The 24610-nt window shown below is 34.6% G+C and overlaps 1 protein-coding gene across 16 annotated transcripts in view; it reads right to left on the bottom strand.

Moving 5' to 3' along the window:
- Positions 1-24610, bottom strand: part of RAPGEF2 (Rap guanine nucleotide exchange factor 2) — a 231490-nt gene that overhangs the window by 50528 nt on the left and 156352 nt on the right. For 8 of the 16 annotated variants that reach the window (XM_019802220.2, XM_019802221.2, XM_019802225.2 and 5 more), the window contains one exon: positions 5071-5136. The exons of the other annotated variants lie outside the window; for them this stretch is intronic. In XM_019802220.2, the coding sequence (XP_019657779.1) occupies positions 5071-5136 (66 nt within the window). The remainder of the gene's footprint in view (positions 1-5070; positions 5137-24610) is intronic. 16 annotated transcript variants of the gene reach the window in all.

Below are 24610 nucleotides of genomic sequence, written 5' to 3' on the forward strand. Positions count from 1 at the left end.
ACACTTGGCATTTCAAAATGTATGCTGACATCATGCAATACCGGTAACATTCTCTATTTCCTCCCTACATATTGATCCTGCTTAGCTGTTGAATAATAATAAAGAATGTTAAAACTTAAATAAGAGTTTATCTTAGCAACATTCCCTTTTCTCCTTTGATCTCATCCCTTCTCCCCTTCCAAAAACAAGATGCCATTCCATAGATTAGAATAAGTTTCCCAAGGGAGGTGATTCAGCTTATGACAACAACCAATGAATTTTAATACCTCAAAGTTTCAAACAAAGAGGCAAAATGCATTTATATCCCACAATTGTTCAGATCTGACTCAATAAACAGACTATGATATTTAATAATATGAAATACAATCATACAGAAATATTTTTGACTTCATGAGAGACAAGGTATACAAAGAAAAGGCTTAAAAATAAAGTTATCAGGGGGCATCTGGGTGGCTCAGTCAGTTAAGTGTCTGCCTTCAGCTCGGATCATGATCTCGGGCTCCTGGTATCAAGTCCCACATAGGCTCCCTGCTCAGCAGGGAGTCTGCTTCTCCCTCTCCCTCTGCCACCCTCATCTGCTCATGCTCTCTCCCTCTCAAATAAATAAAATATTTAAAAAATTAAGTTATTAGGAGGTATATGATTAGATGCCAAATAAATGGACAAAAAACATGTTGGAGGAGCTCAGAAAAGTGAGATGTTTACTCAAATGTGTGATATCATTGCAAACGTGACATATCTCACTAAGAGTGTTGTCTTTCAAAAAAACTGATAAATGAAAATGCTGTGAAATATTAGTTAAAATTTAGGAGAATAACAATTCCTCTATAAGAAATAGACTGGTGAATAATTCTAAATTGAGAGTTCTAAATATGAGAATATATATATATTTATCCATAGTGTAGAATGGTGAAATATTTGCAGGATTTCTTTAGGAACAATTTAAAGACGGAAATTTGCCAAGATGTACTAATGACTATGATTTTGCATGTTAAGATAGATATCAGATATTAAATAATTAAATAAATATTTAATATTATTTAATATAAATAAATAATTTAATATAAATAAAATATAATTAAATAAATATTTAATATAAAATATTAAAATAATGTGTCCAAAACCAGGATAAATATCCTTCATCATCTACATTTTCATTTAATTCAGTCACTCAACACAGAAATCAACCAGGAAACATTACTCAATGGCTCAGTGATTTTAAAAGGCAAAAATCAATACATATAATTATAGAACAATAAACTGATTTCTACTGATTATTTTTTATAGACATGACTCAGGTTGACACGTGCCACAGAGTGTGATTTTTTAAAATTAAATTTGTCAAATGAAGATAAAACTATCTAATGAATTTTTACTCACTAGACACTTATTTATTCAAGTCTCATAGGACTCTCTTCTCTTCAATATCCATTAGCTGGTCATCTTCCCTAAGAACTCACTGTGTGGAAAGTACTAAGAGCTACAAAGCTCTAAATCTACCTGAACACACATGGATCCAGCCTTTGTATACCACAATCTCTTCATCTATGCTAGCTTATAGCCACAGATGCCAGAATTACATAGCTATGTTAGGCTAAGACCCAGAAAGAGTATTTAAAAAGAAAAAAGGTATTTTCACTCTTAAGAATTCAATTCTATTTTATAAATACTTATTGAGTGTCTGGTATGTCAGACTGTTAGGGCCAGGGAACATGGAGGGGAATAAGACAGTCCCAATTCCAAATGTAACTTCTACTACCCAAAATGTCACTGAAACAGGTGTTATCTACAATAGAAAAAGAAATCAAACACTTTTTTTTAAAACATGGCTTTTATTTTCCCCCCACCACCTGTATTTTTTTGCAGAACAGCATGAAATGTTATATTAAACTCAGAGTAAATACATACATGATTTAGTATTAACTGAATATTTCTTTATATTAGAGCAGATGCCACGTTTAAGAAAGTTTAAAAATTTTCCTCAAAGATTGGTAATAATAGTATCATGACTAAATTTTATTGACAGTACACCTTAGCCAAGGTTTCAGAATGGGAGAAGTTGTGGAAGTTGTTCCCTTAAAGGAAGAGTCTGAAAGGCACTGCTTTGACCCAGCCAACCACAATACTCTAAAAGAATAGAGACCTGAGCCCACATCTAGGGGAAATGGGTCTTCAAGAGGCAAATGAACTAGACAGGGATTGGGAGTCAGGGGACAAGCACTGGCACAGTCACCCATGTTTGAACATGAGGTCAACAAGGATACCACAGAATCCCCAGGGAGGCAGTAACTCCTAGTCTCAGTAAAATATATGAAAAAGGGCACAATATACCAAAGACAACAAGATTCATTTATTCCAGATTTTTCTAGGCTTGACTCAGTGCCTATTTAAATTACTATCAGTATCCTATTTCATTAAATTTCAGATTAAAATGGGGCTGTGAATTATCCTGTGATTCTGGCCACCATTTATAGCTGAAACTGTTCAAAATATAGGAAAAATATTTGAAGTTGGGACTATATATAGTAATTACCTGAATAAAATTAAATAATTAAACTAAAGGGGAAATTAACACATTTTACATTTTGATCTTAATACCAATATGTTTCACAATTAAGAACACAATTTAAAGGGGTCTCATATTTTTTTATCATTTAAAAATTTTTACTATTTGATATATGAATGTATTACTGCTTAAATTCTTCCTGGATCAAGCAACCTATATTCCTAAAAATATGGTACTTGTGGATCATAATCGCCACAAACTTCTGTTAGGCAAATGACTGAATCATAGTTTAACCACAAACACTATTAACTACATAAAAAATGTAGGATAATACTAAAATCAGATTCTTAAATGCATAAAATGAGCATAAACAAAACTCATCATACTTTCATATAATCTGGATATCAATTATATAATAACTTGTTTTGTTTTCTTTTTTGGAAGAAAAAGGGATGTTACAACAATTAAGTGTAAACAGGTTCTACACAAAAAAACCTAAGTCTCATATATGAATAGGCATTTGATAGTCTTCGATTTATTAATTAGTCCAATAATTGGCATTTATAAAATTACTAGTTAATAAATGAATTCCATTTTGAACATAAATGCAATGAGTTTGAGTGCCTTGTAGTCTCTGACACCACTAAGTCAACACTTTTTGAAATGGTAAAATTCTTCAAAGTGGTGATAATGTAGTAGAGGCTAAGATGGCTGCCTTCTTCCCTTTCCTTCTCTCCCCACAAAAGACTTCTTTACGCTCATGTTTTCAAGCTCTACAAGGAAGAGTTGGTATGTTACTGGACATGTAATGGAAATGGACTAGAATTTCATGTTTCACAATTCTTATTATTATCTTAGGGGGTTGCTGAGAAATCCAATAGTTAAAAAACAAAACAAGGGGCGCCTGGGTGGCACAGCGGTTAGGCGTCTGCCTTCGGCTCAGGGCGTGATCCTGGTGTTGTGGGATCGAGCCCCACATCAGGCTCCTCTGCTATGAGCCTGCTTCTTCCTCTCCCACTCCCCCTGCTTGTGTTCCTTCTCTCGCTGGCTGTCTCTCTCTCTGTCAAATAATAAATAAAATCTTTAAAAAAAAAAACTGCCACCAATATTTGAGATTTATTTAACTGAAAAATTTCCCAACTAACCTTTAGAATCACTTTATTTCAAGAAATAGTTACAACAAAACACCCAAGGTTTGGGTTAATTGTCGGAATCTATGTAATCTTCCCTTTACCCTGCATAACACTATCTAACGTAAATTAAATATCGTACTTAGGGACCCAAACCTAACTTTATATTAAGATGTATTCCTAAGAATTTACCCAAATGAATATTGTTTTCCTCCTACCATCACTGGAGTTTTATGAGAGTTCTTTATGCTCATGTTTTCAAGTTCTGCAAGAAAGAGTTGGTATGTTACTGGACACATTTCCTATTTTTCTCTGAGATATTAGTGAAAATGCAGTCTCTTATATTTTCTACTCATTCATCCCTTATTGGAAACCTATGTTGTGAGGATTAAATGAATGACTGGGCATAAAGCATTTAGGGTAAGGCCTAGCACATAGAAATCTCGATAGAAGTGTGTTAGCTATAATAATTACCACACACACATGCTGTGTAAGACACAGGTCCTTTCCAGGTCTAGAATTCCCACTATAGCTAGAATCTAAGATGATACCAGTGGGTTATTGAGAGGCCTTTAGTGGCCAAAATCATCCAGCTACAAACACTGTTCCCTTACTCACTTCAGAACTCAATTTGTGTTTTAAAAGTAATTCATATTTTCTTTCTCTCTGCATCTGTATACACACATGACACACACACCCTATTTTTCTTTTACGATTCATCTGTTCAGATACTACTAGTCCTGACACTCTCTGACCTGTTTCTACATACAGCTTGAATAGGCAGGAATATTATTTAGTAGCTCATTTTAAAGGCCACTTTATAATATAATCGATTTTTATATCTCTCAATCCTAATATTTCTTTAAGAACACCAGAAAAAGTAAACATTTGGATTCCCAAATATTACTCATCAGAAGTAATTTTTGCTTCCCTTACATCTTATGATATGCTCTAGATCCAACTTATTCTTGATTACATCATTCATCAGTACTCCACAAAGAGAAAGATATTTGCACAATACACAGCTTCTTTTGTTCGTAAACACAAAAGCAAGTAACAGTTTTCCCCAAAGTGTCATGAGATAATTTAATAAACGAACAGATCTAATTATATTTCTCATTAAAAAACATGGAGACATTTTTTAATGTTGATATGACTATGTTTCACAGGAGTGGGTCTATAAGAATTTGCTTTATAGCTACTGGAGAAACCTCACAAAAGTTAATAATTTATAAGAACATTCTCCCAGCTTCCTGCCAGGCTCAAAAGACATAAGCTTCATGTCAACGTATATGGAGTTATCCTCTGGTCAACCTCCTCCTAGGCAACTTTGGACAAGTTAATTAACTTCTGTGTACCTTAGTTTCTTCCATCAAATGAATATAACATAATACAATGACTAATGAAATAATCATCGTGAACTACAGAATCTACCTTACTGATGCCTCTCTCTTCCTTTTCATTCCCTCTGGCATCTTTCCAGTCAAGGTTCTCCATCACCTTAGGTCAGATGTTTTTCAAATTCAATGAAGAAAAAAAAAAGAAAAAAACCTGACTTATTTTTGATACTGTCATACCTAACACTACCATTATAGCAGTTTACTTATGATATATATTCCCCCCAGTCTATATTTTACCTTTTAAATAAACCATATGTTTATATGGAGGAGCTCACTGCTTAGAATACTATACTAAATTTTGTAAAGTAAATAACCTCATTATCATGATATGCTTATAGTCCAATTACTCTCTTTCATAAACATTCAAATTGTCATAGCTAAGAATTCTCTCAAAGTGATAATATCTTGGGGAGTTCATGTTTTGTGTGTATAGTCTTATGATGTTTGACTGCAAAAGCAGTATTTGACCCAGACACATGCTGAAACCTGGTATGGCTTTACCACAATACGATACTCCTGCCATCCTGAGGACACTGCCTCTAGAGGAGTCTGAACAGAAACATCACTGAACAGGAGCAAAGTGCCAAGTTTAGTCATGCTTTATTTCAAAAATTCCTTGCTACTTTCCTACATGGAAATCACGTTTTAGAGAAGCTGTAATAAAGAGGACTTGCTATTAAGATACACTTATACACATGACTATTTCACATGGCTTTCTGTCCAAAAATCAACCTTTATGCGTTAGAATTAGCTACTGAGATATGGTAGCAACCTAGCTCTCACCCCAAGGCAGAAAGGCCACTCTCATGTTTTTTGGGGTTGGTAACATAAATGAATCATAAACTTATGATTGGCTACAGTTGGGTAAATTATAATCTATCTAAAATTTAATTCCTACACTTCTTTTTTTTTTATTTTTATTATGTTATGTTAGTCACCATACAGTACATCCCTAGATTTTGATGTAAAGTTCCATGATTCATTACTTGCATATAATACCCAGTGCTCCATGCAATACGTGCCCTCCTTAATACCCATCACCGGCCTATCCCAATCCCCCAACCCCCTCCCCTCTGTTTGTTTCCCAGAGTCCAGAGACTCTTGTGATTCATTCCCCCTTCTGTTTACCCCCTCTTCATTCTTCCCTTCCTTCTCCTACCGATCTCCCTGCTATTTCTTATGTTCCATAAATGAGTGAAACCATATGATAATTGTCTTTCTCTGCTTGACTTATTTCACTTAGCATAATCTCCTCCAGTCCCAACCATGTTGCTGCAAATGTTGGGTAATCGTTCTTTCTGATGGCTGATTAAATTCCATTGTATATACGGACCACATCTTAATTCCTACACTTCTGAAACAGTGGTAATGTGCACACAAATAGAATACCTATTACACTCTGTTGAGGAAAATAAACAAACAAAACTAGTAAATTGATGTTTTTAGCAAATACTTTTAGAAAACCTTCTACTAGATGTTGAATGAAAGCACTGAACGGAAGGAATCCACATGACCTTTACTTCAAAACAGAAAAGTAGAATTCTTTAGTATGAGGAGAAAGTGTATGAACTTATTTAGCTACCATATTATTTCAAAATGTAAGGCTATGCCCCATTTTTTTTCAAAAAGAAGGCAATAATTAAAACACCTGCATAGGAGTTCCTTTGTGCCGGGTGCAGATCTAAGCACTTGCAGGTATATTAGGTCATTTAATTCTTATGACTATCTTATGAAGTAGGTGTTATTATGACCATTTTAGATAGGAAGAAACTAAGACATGAGAAAGTTAAGTGATTTGCACCGAGATCATATAGTGAAAAGGCGGTAAAGAAAGATTCCAGCTCTGGATATCTGGCTCCACAGCACACACACGTAAGCTTTAAATTTAATGTATTTATTCATTAAGTAGTTGACCTGAAACCTCTCATGGATATTAATGAAATGGTCAAATGGCTGCTTATATCAATTTATTAATATAGTTTCTTGTACAAATTTTAAAATCATACAGAAAAATACTAGTTTAAAATAATTTTTTTACTCTCAGGTTCATAAAACCAATTTATTAAAACTTTACATCTGCATCCTAACAGAATTTTCATTCCTTCTGAATTGTTTGAGATACATTACTTTTTTGAATCTCTATGTGATACTGTACATTAGTGACGTTGATTTTTCATTTGTCTTGTAGGTTCTTTATAAAATCGTTCACTATTTACTTTATAAACTCATTTTTCACAATATATGACAATATCCAGTACTTGGCATTTTGAGATCACACATCAAGTGATCATTATTAAATCTGTGCAAAATATAAAGCTTCTTTAACTCCTTTATGCCAGTTCCATCATGTGACGCTTATAAGCATTCCAAGCTAGCACTGCTTGAGGTCATTTCTGCATTATGTTTCTTACTGAAGAGTATTTTTAGTTTTTTTAAATGTAAAATAAGAGAGAACCTCATAAAATATGTGAGGAGAGCCAACTCCTTTCTGGTAGTTATTTTTGGCAGAAACTAAACCTTGCCTGATACATAATTTTCCTAACATTTGATAATCAGAAAAAAATAATGCACACTATACACAGAGTTAGTTATAAGTTAGTCAATGAATTTCATCATCTTAAAGGAAGACACCTGGCATAGTGAGAGTGGTTCTATAAGTAATACCAGAACCAATGAAAATCTGTCATCTGAAAGACAGCTGTATTTCTTCAAAACGAAAATGTTGATCTGGGACCTAAAATAAACTGTCTATACAGTTTTCCACAGAAATACTGAGGTAGTGGATTAATTATCATGATATACAGCCAAATGAAATGTCCTGCTGCCTATTAAGAAACACAGGTTTACGACGGTTTAAGAGACAGCCACTCCATTCTCACTCCACCTCCCTGTCCCACTCCCCTATGCAACATATAATCCCTTCTTCTTTTCAATTTATTTGCAATCATCAATAACCACCGATCTGAAAAGCATACATTTCTCCAAGGGATTCCAAAAAAATGCCTAGATCACTCAGTCCAAGAAACTGTCAATAAAATACGTGGCAGCTGCTGGCACTGAGTCAGGTAATTTAAGCATCTTCTCAGTAGCATTCTATCTATTTAAGTCCCAAACCCCTTTGTGCATTTTCTCCTCATGTTAGGAACAATTACTGCCATTATTTGGGAGGTATGTACTTGTAAAAAGTCCATATGCTGCTAGAGAGACAGAAGTTCGAACAGCTCAAGTGCCTTGTCCAAAGCCTCCAGGTAAGAAGCTCCAAAATCTCTACCCTTTTTACTTTGTACCTGACTCTAGATAGTTACTATTTGGGGCCATATTCTAACTCAATCTTTGCACCTATCTTCTCCCTTATTTAAACAGTAAACACCTTAAAGGAACTTTCCACTAATACAAGAACAGCTTTATTTTCTAATGTGAAAACCAGGCTGATAAGTACACTTTTTAACAAAATTTGTGATTATCCATATGGTAAAACTGATAATCTCTTCCAGTTGCTAAAACTTGAGTCCTCAGTCTCTTGTTTTTCAGGACCAAGGGGGACTGGTGCTATGGAAGTAACAGTCTCTGGAGAGTTGAGAAGTTGCTGGTAATACTAGAAACCAAGTTCTGTGACCAATTAGACAACAACTCTGATGAGCTCCAAGGGGACTATGCTTAGTTATCCCAGCTGTAAAAATGCTCAAGGGAGTATGGAGTTAGGGAAATGAGTGTTTAAAGTCAAGGAAAAAAAGATTCCTAGGGGATCTATGGAGAACCTTAAGCTGCCTTCTTTTTGAAAATAATAATAATAATAATAAACAGTTGGTTTGGAAAGAAAGCTTCACACAGAATTAAAAACATTAACCTACAAGTAGTTTTTAACTCTTTAAAAGTTATAAAAGCTACCACACATCCAAATGCAAAGGTACTAAGGTCTTTAGACAACAAAATACCATAAAATATCTGAGACTGGCTAGTTACTCATCAGTGTCCTCTCTTCCAGGAAACACAGCTGGACCACATCTCCCAGCCTCCCTTACAGTTACACATGTGCCTATATAAGTGACTTCAAGCCTTACAAGTATGGAGAAACACCAGTGATGTACGCCATTTCCACACCTTACTTATAAAAACCTCCCTTAAGACCTGTCATGATCTTTCCCCTTGCATCAAGAGTCCCTGTTGATAACAACAGAAGTTTTCTTTTGAGGGTCAGACAACTGAGCCACAAAACAGAGGGGACTGGATCCTTGAAACACTCCTTAGAAGGGAATGATCCACTAAGTATTCAAGAGTATTTGCTTTAGAATTCATCCAAAAGAGAAATAAACTACCATGTTTGAACCATTATGTTTCGTTTGGTACAATGGCCAGCATTATCTTAACTCATAAATATACCATCATTAACTCAAATAAATACAAATAACTCATATAAATGCATTGTCTTAACACATATAAATATCTTAACTTATATAAATACTCAGTGAGACCTATTTGTGAAAAATCTTCCACAATGAAATTCTAAGTTATTTAAGGAGAAGTAGGTAGGGCTCCGAAAATATCTTGACCTCATAGTACTATGTCCATATCCATAGTATGATGGATAAAATAAACCTTAGAGTTCCTCTACCTATTCAAACACATTTATTGAAAACTCACTTTATGCTAGTATACCAGGCACTATTTCAGGTTTTCTAGATATTGGAGTAAGAAAGATAAACTCCCTGCTCTCATGGATCTTACAACTAGTGGGTGGAGACAAACAATAAAAGGATAATGAAGAAAATTGTCAAATAGTGATAAATGCTGCATTCAACAAAGATTAAATGAGACTGGTGTATTATGCTAAGTGAAATAATGAAATAAGTCAGTCAGAAAAGACACATACCATAAGATTTCAGGCACACGTGGAATTTGAGAATCAAAACAAATGATTTGGGGGAAAAAAAGAGAGAGGTAAACCAAGAAACAGACTCTTAACTATAGAGAACAAACTGACGGTCACCAGAAGGAAGGTGGGTGGGGGGATGGGTGAAATAGGTGGTAGGGATTAAGGAGGGCACTTGTGATGAGCACCAGGTGATGTGTGGAAGTGTTGAATCACTATATTGTACACCTGAAACTAATATAACACTGTATGTTAACTGGAATTTGAATAAAAACTGAAAGAAAAAAAAAAAGGAGAGACATGTGATGAAGAATCACAGGATAGTCAGGGAAGATCTAAGATGTGATATGGAGATGAGAAAATTATTTTTTATATTTTCACTTATTTTCTAAAGGAACAGTTCCATTATATCATTTTGTTAGATATATATTATATAGATGTATATACGTGTGATGTTATCTAATAATACACATAACACACACCTATACATATATATATTATACATATAAATATACATACATGTGTATGTATATATATACATACTATATATATACGTGTGTATATATATATACACACATACTATATATATACGACATATACATTACCTTCCATATATTTTTATAATATATGTCACGTTTGTCTTTGTGTAAAAGTGATATAAGTCTAGTACATCTCTAAGCCAAAGGAATATAATTATGAAACATTTTTTTAAAAATTCTTAGCTATTTGTACAACTTAGAAACAAAATCAACTAAGTATCATAGTACCTTAAGAATCAAAGACAGAATAAAACATATTTGGAGTTGTTCTGTACCTATGAGTTGGAGACCACTAATATCTGCTCACATTTCAGGACACAAATATCGTATGATGGAAATATAAGTCTTCAAAGTAATTATTTGTTCTCAAAAAATACTGCCGAATAAATTAAATGGAAAATTAAGTCTAGAACCCACCTACTTGTAGTCAACTGATTTAAGTACTCAAAAATTTCATTGAATAGATTGCTTAAGAAAAAAAATAATTCAATAAAAATTTATGTTGTAATGTTTTAAAAATAGGAATTAATGAATCTTTATTTCCCTAGGAAGAAGCTCGGATATACTCAAAATCCTTGATTCATAGACTTTACATCCTAGCATTTGTGTGTGGTGGTAGGAAGCTGGGGTAGGGGGGATGATTATCAAACAAATAAGAATGTCACACACAGTTAGGTAAATTAGAAAAGTAATAAAATAGGATACAGGATATAGAGGGTAGAAGGTCTCACCGCTAAGATAACATTTCAAAGACCTTGATGAAGCAAATGCCTGAACTCTACAGATACATAATGGGGAAACAGGCATTTCACAATACAAGGACAGCAAGAGCAAAAGTCAAAGGCAGAGGTGGCCTTGGTATGTTTTAGGAATAGATAGAAGGTTAGTAAAAGCTCTCAGAAGACCAGAGGGAATTAGTACAGAGAGACAGTCCATGCTGAAATCATGTAGGAAAGCTATGGTAATGATTTCAGATTTTATCCTGAGTGACATGGGAAGCCACTGGAGGGTTTTGAGCGCTCCCAATGTATGCACCATGAATTTAAAACATTTTTCTAAAGTGTTTAATGTGAATCTATATTATGTTTTGATAAATATGAGCAATTCCACATGACTTAAACAGAAAAAGATGTTTATTACAGCTTGTATCAAGAGGTCGTCAGCAAACAAGGACATCGTAGCTTGTCTTGATGGACACACCATAGGTAGTGTGATGCTATGTCTATTCTAAGTTATAGTTCATGGGTACACTGGCTGTACAACTTAATTTACTGAAAAATCCCACCCCATTTGTGTGAGAGACTCACATGTACACACACCGAGGAAATTACTTTGATTTTAATTGACATCTCGGATCCTACCTCTAATGGTTCATTTCTAGATTTCACTCACACACTACCACCACAGCTGCTACTTTTCCAGTGATGAGTATTACAACTTAGCTAGACAATAATCTTTAAATCAAAAAATAATTACATGTTATCCCTCTTAAGTTACTAACAAAAATAGTAGGTATTAATTTTATGTGTCTAGTGTATCACTTTTTCCTCTTCCTTCAAAGATAAAGATATTCATTTCAGCATTTATTTCCAAGGACTTCAATGCTAAGACATTTAATTTAATGTTTATTGTCAAGGGCTTTATGTGTCAACCCTGGAACACCAGATAATTTCACTGCTTTAGCTCTGTCTGGAGGGCACTATGGGAGAACTGACTGAACATTTGCGGTGCATTACTCATTGCCCAGGGTCAGCAGAAACAATTACTGAATAAATTGAAAGAAGTCTAACAGATTTTTCTTTTTCCTTCATCTTTCCTTTTTTTTTCTTTGTTTGGACTAGTAAACCTCAGACACCATATCATCAAATGATTAATTTGAATTACTAAGACACAGTCAAACACACGTTACCTCATAAGGAGACTCCTTCCTAATACCCTCACTTCTGTCAATGCTCCAGCATTTTTCATGACCTTCTCAGTCATCTGCAAAGATTTATTTACATAATCAATTGAGCAACTCTCTTAGAAAGCACATTCTTCCTACATTAACACCAACATTTAGTACTCTGTCAGTCCATTAAGCTTTCACTTTCCTCAAACTTCAACTACTTTCTCTGAACTTTTCTGTTAAGCATGTATGTGTATGCATATTAATTTATTACCCCAAGTTTAAATCAGGAAAATAGAATAGCATTAATCAAGATACACTTAGGGAATCTTATGACTGGTTTAATATAATCTGTGATGTCAGTGCATGTGTGTATGCACATACACGCACCCACACAAGCACTTAATAAATTGAATATGTCTTCAGATATAAACAGTTTAACTTCCATAACCTGGAAGTGACATAGCCTCAATTCACCTCCAGCAAAAACAAAAACTTATAAAATGAGCCAAGCTCGCAGTGACAACACAGTGACAGGGGATTTACAAATACTCTCCCACTTCCCTCTGATGCTCCCACACCACCATTGTCCTCTCCTGCTGCTGCTTGCAAGTCTTTTTTTCCCCCTTTCAATCTCTTTTCCATGTTAAAGCCAGAGCAAACTTTTAAAAGAAAATAGAAAAATACACTCCTGATTTTATCAGTCCCCTGCCACAAATCTTTTAGTAAACTCTTTTCACCCTCATGAAAGTATTTACATTCCTAACCACTGCACCCATTAGCTTCTCCTCCTGATCTTTTCACACACCTCTCTGCCCCTCAGTCTCTGTAGTACTAGATCTCTAAAGCTCTTTATGGTTATTGAAAAGTCAGACTCTGTAACTCTCTCCTGGGTCTTCACTGTTCCCTTCTCCTAGAAGAACACTCACCCCCAGGCTGGCTAATTCTCTGAACTTCCCTTGTGAAGGTGAAAAGTTCTTGTAAGATGCTCCTGTGACACCAAGAATGTCGCCTGTCGCGGAACTTAAACACACTTTACAATAGTTGCTGATTTAACGCTCTAGGTGAGTCCAAAAGGGAATATGTCTCCCTTTTTCATCAGTCTTTCCCTTGCTTCAAAATGCCTAAGCTATAGTCAGTACTTAACACATGCACGAACCACTGAACTATTAATCTTAGTTTAGAGAGACACTGAACAAGGACTACCTGTTGCCAATGTTCTCTCCCTTCCCAATTCCACAGTCACCCCTTGCTACCAGCAATTATATGTAGGATCACCAGAATAAAATGAAAAGACAAGGAACAGAAGAGGGTTGATGTATGCTGGCTCCTACTTTATACCCTACTCAGTTTCATCTAAGTTTATCTAGCCATAGGGGGGTAAAAAAATCTTCCCAAGGTGAAACAATTATTCACTGATTCTGAACTTAATATTTGCCTATATATGCATTTTTGTACTTTTTATTAATTCATCTCTTATACAATCAAGAAATACTTATAAAATGGCTGAGATCTTAGAGTCAAGGAGCTGGCCACATTAAAATCACAGGAAACGGGTTTCAGGCAAAAGAAACAACTAGAAGGGAGACTCCATGGCTTGGTCTGTAAAAAGAACAAAAGGAAGATCATGGCAGCTGAAGTGGAGTCGAGAAGGAAAGTAGAACAAGGTGAGCAAAGAAGAGCAAGACTCACCTGGTTCATACGCAGCTTTGTAGGGAATACAGATTTTATTCCAGGTGCAAGAGGGAGTTACTAAAGAGTTTTAAAAGAAATGACATGGTCTAGTTCGTATTTTACAAGATAAATCAGGCTGCTATGTGAAAATGGCAAGACTTGAAGTAAAGGGAACAGTGGGAGTCAGTTGGAATAGTCCAAGTGAGATGATGGAAGCTTGGATCAGGATGGTAATGGAGATGCAGAGAAAAAGCATGAATTCATGATTTAAAGGGTAGAATAAACAGGATTTGATGAAGAATAATGAGTTTTGGGCAACGTGAAGAACCAAAGATAATTTGTAGCTTTAGAGTTTCGATATCTTAATAGATGGTAATCCCAAAGATGATGAGATGAGGAAAACTAAAGAACCATAGGTATTTGTGGCCTACTCAATTAGCTGGTTGCTTGGGTTTATTTTTTGATGGTGGTTGGGAGGACACTCAGGAGTTATATTTTGAGTTGACAACATCGACATCAATATATCTAGTGGGTAACTGAATATATAGTCTGGAATTTTATTATAATCAACCAGTGGATGTCTGCTTTGGGGGGCAAAATTTTGTAAGACTTTTCACCTGCTCTTTATGTGTTTACATGTTAATACATATAAAAATAATAAATGATCAAGATGATTATGACGATGAGGAAGACTATATTTTGATTTATACTGTAATGGGATAAAGATTATTGAAATCAATAAACAGATGGGGTAACAAGAGATACAAAATCCAATTTTCTCTCCCTTTTGATCTAAGCCATTAATACAAAAGTGTTAATACACACAAGCAAAAAATTTAAAAAGTAGCCCCACAGGAATGTAAAATAGGAATCCACTTATATTTTACAGTAAAGTTAGCTTAAACATCGAGAATTCTGCTCACAGAATCTTTTAAAGAACTTGCAAAATAACTAGTACCTCCTCCAAATGTATAAACCTAATAAAAGTTCAGTTGAACTAGGTGTTTGTCATTTGACTTAATGTGCCTTTGTAAATAAAGTCTGTTCTTTAAATGCTTTCAGGACCACAAACCTCCTGAGATAGAAATCTCCTTTCTTTTACATCTTAAGAGAACTCAAAGATCAGAATCAAGAAAAACTAACAGTAACCAAGACACCACTAACAAAACACATCAAGCAAATCAGACATCATCTCTGATTTCCTTTATGTATCCTCTTCCCTTGAAGGCCACGGTCTGACATGTTATTCTCTGATGCTTATAAACTAGATATCTTCATATCAAACTAGACAGATGCATATGTTCATATATGACCAAACAAGGCTTATTCTAATGTATTCTACCAACTATGGAAAACTGGGGAATAAGAAATGGAAAGTAAAGGAGGTGGAAAATAATCTTAGTTCAATGCAGAGAGAGTAAATTAAGACATCTCTATTCCAAAGTGAATAACTGACTTAAGTGGTGAAAGGAGGGGAAAAGTGATAAATACACAGTTGCCAAGAATTCCATATATTCCACTTAATTAAATGCTTCAAATCTGTGAGATATTCTGAAGTGAATGGAACAACAACAACAAAAGATTTAATCACCTTTAAATCAGGAAAAGGGGGATAGGGTATCGATTTGAATGAATACCCAACAAGTCAGATACTATGTACCCCCACGAGGACACAGCTTTGCTTATCTTAGAGCAGATGACCTGCTCTGTATGTCCGTGTGGGTGTGTGTGGTGTGGGAGTGGGAGTGGGGGAGCAAGGATTAACAACATCCTTAATATTTCCAACCTATAAATCCTCCCCAGAGTGGTTAGTCACCAGGTTCCTTAAAAAAAAGATCCTTGAAGTGTTCAATTTCACAAGTCCTAAGGGTTCCTCGGCGTTATTTGTGTAAGAAGCTTATGATATATGTATCTCCCTTTAAGTCAGTAAGTGGTGAGACAAGAAAACACTTGCCTTACCCGAGAGCATGTTTAGTTGATATGTTTATTATATTATTGTGTTAGAAGAAGGCAGGTACCTTTCTTGGTTGATCTGGGGAAAACAACTCTGAAACAACAATGGTTTTTCTGGCAGAAGTGCTAAGGGAATTAGGAGAAAGGGAATTAGGAGAAGGATCCAATAATGTCAGATTTAGGAGCTGTTATACCACTTTTCAGTAAAGAAACTTTAGCCTAAAGTTGTTCACTTTTCTTAAATTGAAATATGGATGATTTCACTGAGAAACAGCCTAACATAAAATATGTTGCACTTAGCATATAAGAATTTCAGTGTTAACACCTTTTTTGGCACAGATTGTCAATTTTTATTGCATGCAAATTTGGGGGGGGAGAATGAACTCATGACTTAAAAATCTGGCAACTGCTTGAATTTCACTGTAAAGAAGCATCATTAAGAAGCTGGGAATGTGAGTCACTTAATATCAGGCTTCAGCTAAATTCTTAAGTGGTTACATAACACCACTAATTTTTAAGAACAAGAAAGATTTTTTTTTTTTAATGGCAGGCTTTAGGATTTCCTTTTTCTGTTTTTCATACTATAAAAATGTCATGTCTGACCCTACTATATATATTACTTATTGCTCTTTTTTTTTTTTTTTTTAAGAATGAAACCTCTCCATATCTTCAGACAGATGTTCATTATTAACCTCGCTCTCCAAGATCATATCTTTCTTTAGGTTTGGAAACTCATCTCTCTATGATAAAGCCTCATGCTTACAAAATAAGGTAAAACATGAGGAATTCCACTGCAATAATTAAAATAGCACTAAAATCCTGGTTAAATCACACATTACCAAATAATTGAATTAAAAATTAAAAACCATGCTTTAAATCCTAGAAGCTTCACACCATGCAGATAACATGTTTGAATGAATAACAAAAGTTTTCACTCAAGCTTTGACATTTTGACATGAAGTAAATATAAATTTTAAATTTTGGAAAATGAATAAAGAACATATATTTGAAAATTAATTTTAAAAATCATTTGAACTTCTATATAAATACTTTCCCAAAATTAGCTGTAGTAAAATTAGAAAAACAAATATATAAGTTCTATGCTTATCATTAGTCAAAGGGACGCTTTTGTGAGAACAAGGGTCACACACAACTAATATTAATTTGCTTAAGCTGTAAGAGCTTCTTTTCCCAAAATTTTAAAAAAGATGAAAAGAACCAGACAAAAGAAAATATTATTGTAACTTAACATATATAACATTGTGTTTAGAGCAACAAGAAAGCAAATAACCATGTCCCTCTTACACGCTCAGCATTAAATTATCTTTCACAAAGCAAAAGGCTTTTTTTTTTTTATACCAAAAAGCAATATGTACAGTTAAGAGGTACAGAACTCCTACATTCCGGCCTTTAAATTTTTCTTCTTACAAGAAAGCAGCATTTATGAGTCCCATAATGACTATTTTTAATCCCCTGAATCACATCACAATAGAAAAACACTGTGTAGCATAATGTAAAATGGCATATTTAAATATGACCCAAAATTCTATGCTTCTATAATCTATATTAAGTTGTGAGCAAAATAAAGGCATTTCTACCTTGATCATTTCTCTAAGCAAAGGTTAACTAGAAAGGCCAACCACCTTAGGAAGAAACAGAATACATACCATGATATAGTCTCTTTCGTTAGAAAAGGCAAGAAGAACAGATTTAAATTAAGACTTGGTGTATAAAAGCTGAAAGCATAGAATTTGTATCCACATAATGAACTGATGTCTCCTCTAAAGACGTCAGATTGCTGTTCAGCTAAACTATCTAAAAATACCTCCTTGCAAACACACACACACACACACACACACACACACACACGAAATGACTACAAAGACAGGTCTTACTAAGCAGCTCTACTTGCACAAAATCACTTAATAAGTGGGGAAAAATTTTAAAGTATTTAGGGAAAATTTAACGGGAATTTTTCATAGCAACTATGATCTTTTATGAGCTATTTTGAAACCCAGTCCCAATCTGTAAAAAGTAGTTAATGAAGGATCTTAAAGCAAAGCATAATTGATCTAAGATGTCCAACACAGACTCAGGTTCTATGAACTTAAAACAAGATAAAGAAAGATAAATCTCCATATCACTGTCAACATTCTATTTAAAAACCAAGAAAAGGGAAATTTTCTGGCTGGAAAAGTGGGAATCAAACTCACGGATGCCACTGTATGCCAGACCCTGCGCCACATACGTAATCCCCACAAACAACCTACGAAACAGGCATCGTTAGCAGCACCTTACAGACCAGGAAAAACGGTTCAGAAATTTAACTAAGCTGCTTACTGCCACACAGCTACTAAGAAGAGGTAGCTTCCAACCCACAGACAAATGATTCTGGAAAATTATAATCTAACATCAATAACTGCATTCACATAGGCTGTAGAGTCTGCAAATTCTGAAAACATTAACTTTTTATATTTGTCTTATTTAAACCTCAAGTTTTACGCAGGGACAGTCTCATTTCAGTCCTAGTACTATTTTGATAATTAAAGAAAATAATATGTGTAAAGTACTTAGTAAAATAATTATAACTATTACTGTAATCATTAATAATCTCCCAAACAAGGCTGTGGGGGAGACCAGTATTGTCATCATGTCTCCACTTTTAAGTGAGAAAACAGAAACTTCAAGAAGGTAAATGACTTGCCTGACAGTTGAGCATCAGAACAAGGACCCAAAGCAAGGTCCTTGTACATGAAGTAATTTACTGTTCAACTACACAAAAACCTACTTGGAATAGTTCCTCCCTATTACAATGGGGAAAGGTTCACAGCTGAAACAGGAATTTTACTTTAAATATCCCTGTTAGAAGCTTGAAGATTATATGCAATGAGCACTGTTAGTGAGTTTTGCTACACTAGGTCATTTCGGTATGCATCCTGTTTGCTCTCAGGTTCAGGGTAACACTTCAAAGCCACCCATTAAGTTTTTTATAAACCAACTGAAGGCAATATCTTCTTCCACAGCATCTGTGGATAGCACTTAGAGGAGGGAACAAAACAGAGAAAAGAAGTAATGTATATCCCGTGGGTAACAGAGCCAGTACTTGATACAACACCTTGACAGAGGGCCTCAAATCCTGCCTACTACAACGCCCCACACACCATCCTACTTCACGGAGAATGGAGACTGAACCTAGGGCCATTAGCACTGCCAAAAAAAGTCTTCTTAATGCAAGAGAGTCCATAATCATTGGATCTCGGGTCACTGTTGTGGCCAGGTTAAAGTATATTTTAACACAGCTTTCTAAAAGGTGTATTACATTCCACAGTCCCAAGAATATGTGTTATAGGGATGGAGGTTAAAGAAATGTCAAAATTGTGAGGAAGATGGACCTAACAATGATTCACTTATCCGCATTTAAAATGGCTAAGACAATGTTGCTAAAGCCGTGTGTCTGAAAAAACTATCTCATCTGGCTAAATGCTAAATTAGCTCCTTATAAATTACTTATCTCACTAGAAACAAGTTAAGAGGGCAATCATATCACCCAAACAATAAGTAAAAAAACAGCATTCTTTTCTATCTTGATGTCTAAAAATAGGGTAATGTGAAAGACCTCTGAAGAACCATACAGGCGGGAAAGCTCAGATGTGTGTGGGGACCCAGAAAAGGCTGAATTAACAACAGAAAACTTCCACGTAAAGAGTTAGAGTAATTCTTTAATACAAAATTACATTCTTGTAATTCTAGTTACACTTACAGGGGAATAAAACATATTTCTCTTATTTCCTTCAAGGTCAAGGTAAAGTTACTCTATATTTTATGGTAGGGATGGTAATTACTACATCACACATACGAAATCCCTTTGAAACTTACACTAAATAAAATCTTAATGTAGGGGGAGAAAATACACTGTTCTCAAACTTTCTGATGAGAATTATAATCCACAGAATACATAGAAAACAGGATTGGACCATCCTTGCAACAATGCACTAGAAGCCAAGTTTAGTGCCCTCATGCAACTTCCAAAATAGATCTGCATGTGCACAGGGGTGTGTGTTGTGTTTATGTGTGCACATGCATGCACACGTGTACAATAAAGACTTCCACTGGCTCCACCACGTATTAGCTGAATCACTTTGGAAAAGTTACTTTACCTCTCTATGTCTTGATTTCTTTGTGTATAAAAGGAGGACAATATACTTATATGGGTGTGAGGATTAAATGAGATAATATATGAACAGTTTTGAACATTACCTAGAACATAGGAAGCTTTCAATTTTAGCTAATGACATTATTACTGTTACTTTTTTACTCTAATACTAAATTAATGAAGAGAAGATCGCTTGCTGAGTATGAAACTGCAGAGGAAGAAAAGTGAATAAACATAAGGACATATCATCTAAGCAAAGGGAAAACCTAACACAGTCTCATGACAGATTTAATTTTCCTTACCTCCTAGATAATGGAGGATGACCAGCCACCTTTAAAAAATTAGGAACTGAGCTTATTATGGGCCATGCATTACTCTAAGCACTTTACAGCTTTTACCTTGTTTAATCTTCACACAACCATATCATCTCCATTTTACAAATGGAGTCCACATAATAGGGAAGCTAAATAAATTAGCTAGGCTCACATAGCTAGTGAGTGGTGAAGCCAGAATGTAAGTCCAAGTTCCTGGCCCTAGAGCCCTCCTCTGCCCACTAGGCTACAGTTCTTCCTAATCCCTTCTCTCTGTGTAACTTTCTTCACACAGGTTACAACTGGTCATATTACAGTTTTCATTATTTCATGTACAAACTTCTTCCTAAATTGGGTTATTTTTATAGATAGAAAGTAAAAGTACTCCTAGGAACCTAAGTGAGAGTCCCCCTCTCTCATTCACCGCTAAGTTCTAAGAGCTCCTGGGGATCTCTAGGGTAGTGTTTTTTGTTTTGTTTTGTTTTTTAATATATTTCAGTACTCAGTTTCCTTTAAGTAGAAAAGATAGCTTCACGTCAATTACAAGATTACAGTATAGAAACCAATATGGGAGCAGGGCATCTTCAACCTCATTTCATCTTGTGCTTCTAGTTCGTCTATCAGGTGACTCTGATGTGCCGCTTAAAACATCCAAAATCTGTCTGCCTGAAATGCCTTTATTCCTGACATCCACTCCTATCCCCCTGGTGAGCTCCAGCTGCCCCCCTGTATATTCCTCCATTAGGCCCCATACATAACACTAATGTACATGTCAGTAGGTGTCTCTCCTGCTGCTCTTCTGTGAGCAACTCTGAGACAGAAGCGAGGTCTTATTCACAAATAACCAAGACCCAATACAGAATACATTTTCCCGAGACCAGTGATTTTGTATATCTAGTTCCACAACTATATGTACACTATTATTGTAACATACAAATGTTATTAAACAGAATTATACTTAGTATACTAGTATCTTATTTCACTGATTCTAAGATATACAATTTCTTTTTTATTTTAACATCTTTGAAACTGGGATCCATCTTAAAATCAATGAAAAGAAAATACTGGGTTATTTAAAGCAAGGTGAATCAATCAATGGTGTCTTAGATTTGACGAAAAATTATATTTTCGTTAAATTACACACAAATTTTTAAAGAAAATAAGCTTAGGGAATTCTTGATCCATCCCACCTGCTGCTCACCTAATATTATTAGGAGAAATGATTATTCAACTATGTCCAGATCAATAGAATGGTTTGACTACTAGCTACCCTCAAGAAAGACCTAAAACAAAGCCCATACTTCAGAAACTTTACTCATGAACATTACAATCCCAGGTGGTACCCTGGCCACACCACACTTTTCACTATATTCTACCATTAGTAGCTTTCTAATTACTACCTGAATCCACAGCATTGGGCCAAAACTCTTTGACCTGCCATTCAGAGGGCTCTACAGTCGGAGCCTTCTCTCATCAACGTGTGCACCTCCCACTGCCCTCTCAGCTGAGCTCATCTATACTTACTGTTCCTTGAGTGTTCGTGAACACTTTTGATTCAGTGCTTTCGCTCATTCTGTTTGCCTTGCAAACATTCCTCCCATTTCCTTTTTTCTTCACATCTTGCTTACCTCTTGCCCTTATTTGTGGCACAGCTCAAATCCTATTTCCTTCTTTGTAGACTACTCAAATTATATGTAACATTCCTGCTTGTGCACTCCTATGTATTTTTTGTCAATACTGCTCACCCAAGCATTTAAATATATGCAACCAGATGCAAAATTTTCAAACCATATTTTTAAATCTCTTTTATGGAAATCTGGATAAAATCCACAAGAAAACATTCAATGTTTTCTTATTTTGACATTTTATTCAGCTGACACTGAAAACACTTCTATTATTTGAGAACTACAATCTATATTCTCTTCTTCTATTCAAAGAGAGAGCTTAAGCGGTCTCACTCTAAGAAAACACTGAGAGACGTTTAAGTTATCCATATCTCTTTTTCTAGAGCAAAAGTAAGTTTTCATTTAATATCACTACGGCCAACTTTTGTGATGTTTGTTCTTCAACACCAGGCTTTATATCTTATTTATACAAAGTTGTTAATTTTTTCAAGGGGACAATAAGCAAAAAGGATACTGAAGGGTAAAGAAATCTGGAAAAAAGCCCAACTAAAAGGAATACAAAAAAAGTTTCAGCGATAAAAGACATGATACACAGTGGAAAGGAAAGAGGACAGGAATACCCTCACAGGTGTTCATAAATTTTCTTTAGCTAAGCCATTTGAAAGCTCACTTCTTTTCCTTTTCACATTTTAATACTGACTTCCAATATCTTAAGATTTTTCATAAACTTCAAGAAAAGCACAATGATATGAATACAGTAAGCTTTATTAAGATCACATTGCATTTTTTCTCTTCTATATTTGGGATGGAATTCTAACACTAACTTAAGAAGCTCTTAAATAAATAACTTTTCCCACAAAATGTAAAATATTATATATAACATATATATTATATATCAATATGTAATATATGGCAAACTTTGAAACTATAAAGTAGACAAAGCAGCTGAAGATAGAAGCTTCATACTAGTTACAGGTGTCTCTTAAATCAGTTGTCCTTAAATATATTTTCTACATATATTTTGGGGGTAGGAAAATCTAGAACAAATGCTATTACCAAATTTTATACTATGGTGTAATATGAACATGTCTGTAATAAGAAGCTATATATTAAAATGTTACCAATGGTTTTATCTGACTAGTAAAACTGTGATTCTTTTTCTGTCCTTGTCTTCACCTGTTTTCTCTTCAATGAACATATAAGTTATGTATTTTTTAAATTACAAATTATGCACAAAACTAATAGGGCAGACAAGCTGCAGGTTAAACTGCCAGCTGAATAACCATAACACAAAGCAAACAAGCACCAAAAATTAGTTTACCTATCCAGGGGGTATCTCTTCTAAAATAATTTTAAATTATTTTTATATTTAGATAAATGTTATCTCTAAAGTAGCGTAATTTTGACATTTGATTGTTTTCACAAATGGAATTAATTCAAGCAAGAAATAGGAAACTTTACACATTAATATAATACAAATATAATATAAAATGCCTATTTTTAATTGCCACTTAATATGAAGAAAAATGTATTTTTAAGAAAACAAGTAAGTATGAGATTAATTAGCCATAAAGAAAAAGTTAATTTCAGCCTTCACATCTCAATCACTGGAAAACTAGGTTGCAAATTGTACTCATCACTCAACTTCTGCCAACCTCCCCTGATCCCCCACCCTTGCCCAGTCACTACAAGCCCAGTGAATCCTTCTAAATCCTTATTGATAACTCCAAGCAATCTTCTTCTTCACTAATAGTAAAAGTGCTATGCACTTCTCAGTTCCATAAAACCTAGAAAAACTACATGTCACAATATTCCCATTTAACTCCAAATTTTTCCTGATTACGGAGGAAAAAAAAGTGCTTTTATTTATTCAAAATAGTTCAGAGAGTAGAAATGTCTCATTGAACCCATTCTATTTCTCTAGGAGAACAGAGGCAATCGAGATTACAATTCTATAGCTTTTTTTACAGCCATGTTTGTCTTTGTTTATTATGAAAGGCATGAAGTTGTATACCAGCACTTACTGAAAATTTGACCTACTAGAAATAATTCATTATAAGGTGCTCCCATCATAATCTGTATTTTTAAGTTCTCTAATTAAAATTAACTTTACCAATTAAAAAAAAACCACGCAGAATGTTAAATTCTAGCTTTTTCTATATACCTAAATTAGAAATGAGATTATGAGTTAATTATTTTTAACTATTTTNTCTAGCTTTTTCTATATACCTAAATTAGAAATGAGATTATGAGTTAATTATTTTTAATTATTTTACACAAGCACATACATAGGCATGAAATACATTCATTACATATATACATATATATAACATATATGTATATATGTATTACATATATAATACATACATATATAATATATATGTACATATATATTATATATAATTACATATATATATAATATATATGTAATACATATGGGGGTATTTCATTTAATAATCAATCCAAGTCAGGGGCGCCTGGGTGGCACAGCGGTTAAGTGTCTGCCTTTGGCTCAGGGCGTGATCCCGGCATTATGGGATCGAGCCCCACATCAGGCTCCT

Source organism: Ailuropoda melanoleuca, chromosome 5 (assembly GCF_002007445.2).
Source record: "Ailuropoda melanoleuca isolate Jingjing chromosome 5, ASM200744v2, whole genome shotgun sequence".
NCBI classification, from domain to species: Eukaryota; Metazoa; Chordata; class Mammalia; order Carnivora; family Ursidae; genus Ailuropoda; species Ailuropoda melanoleuca.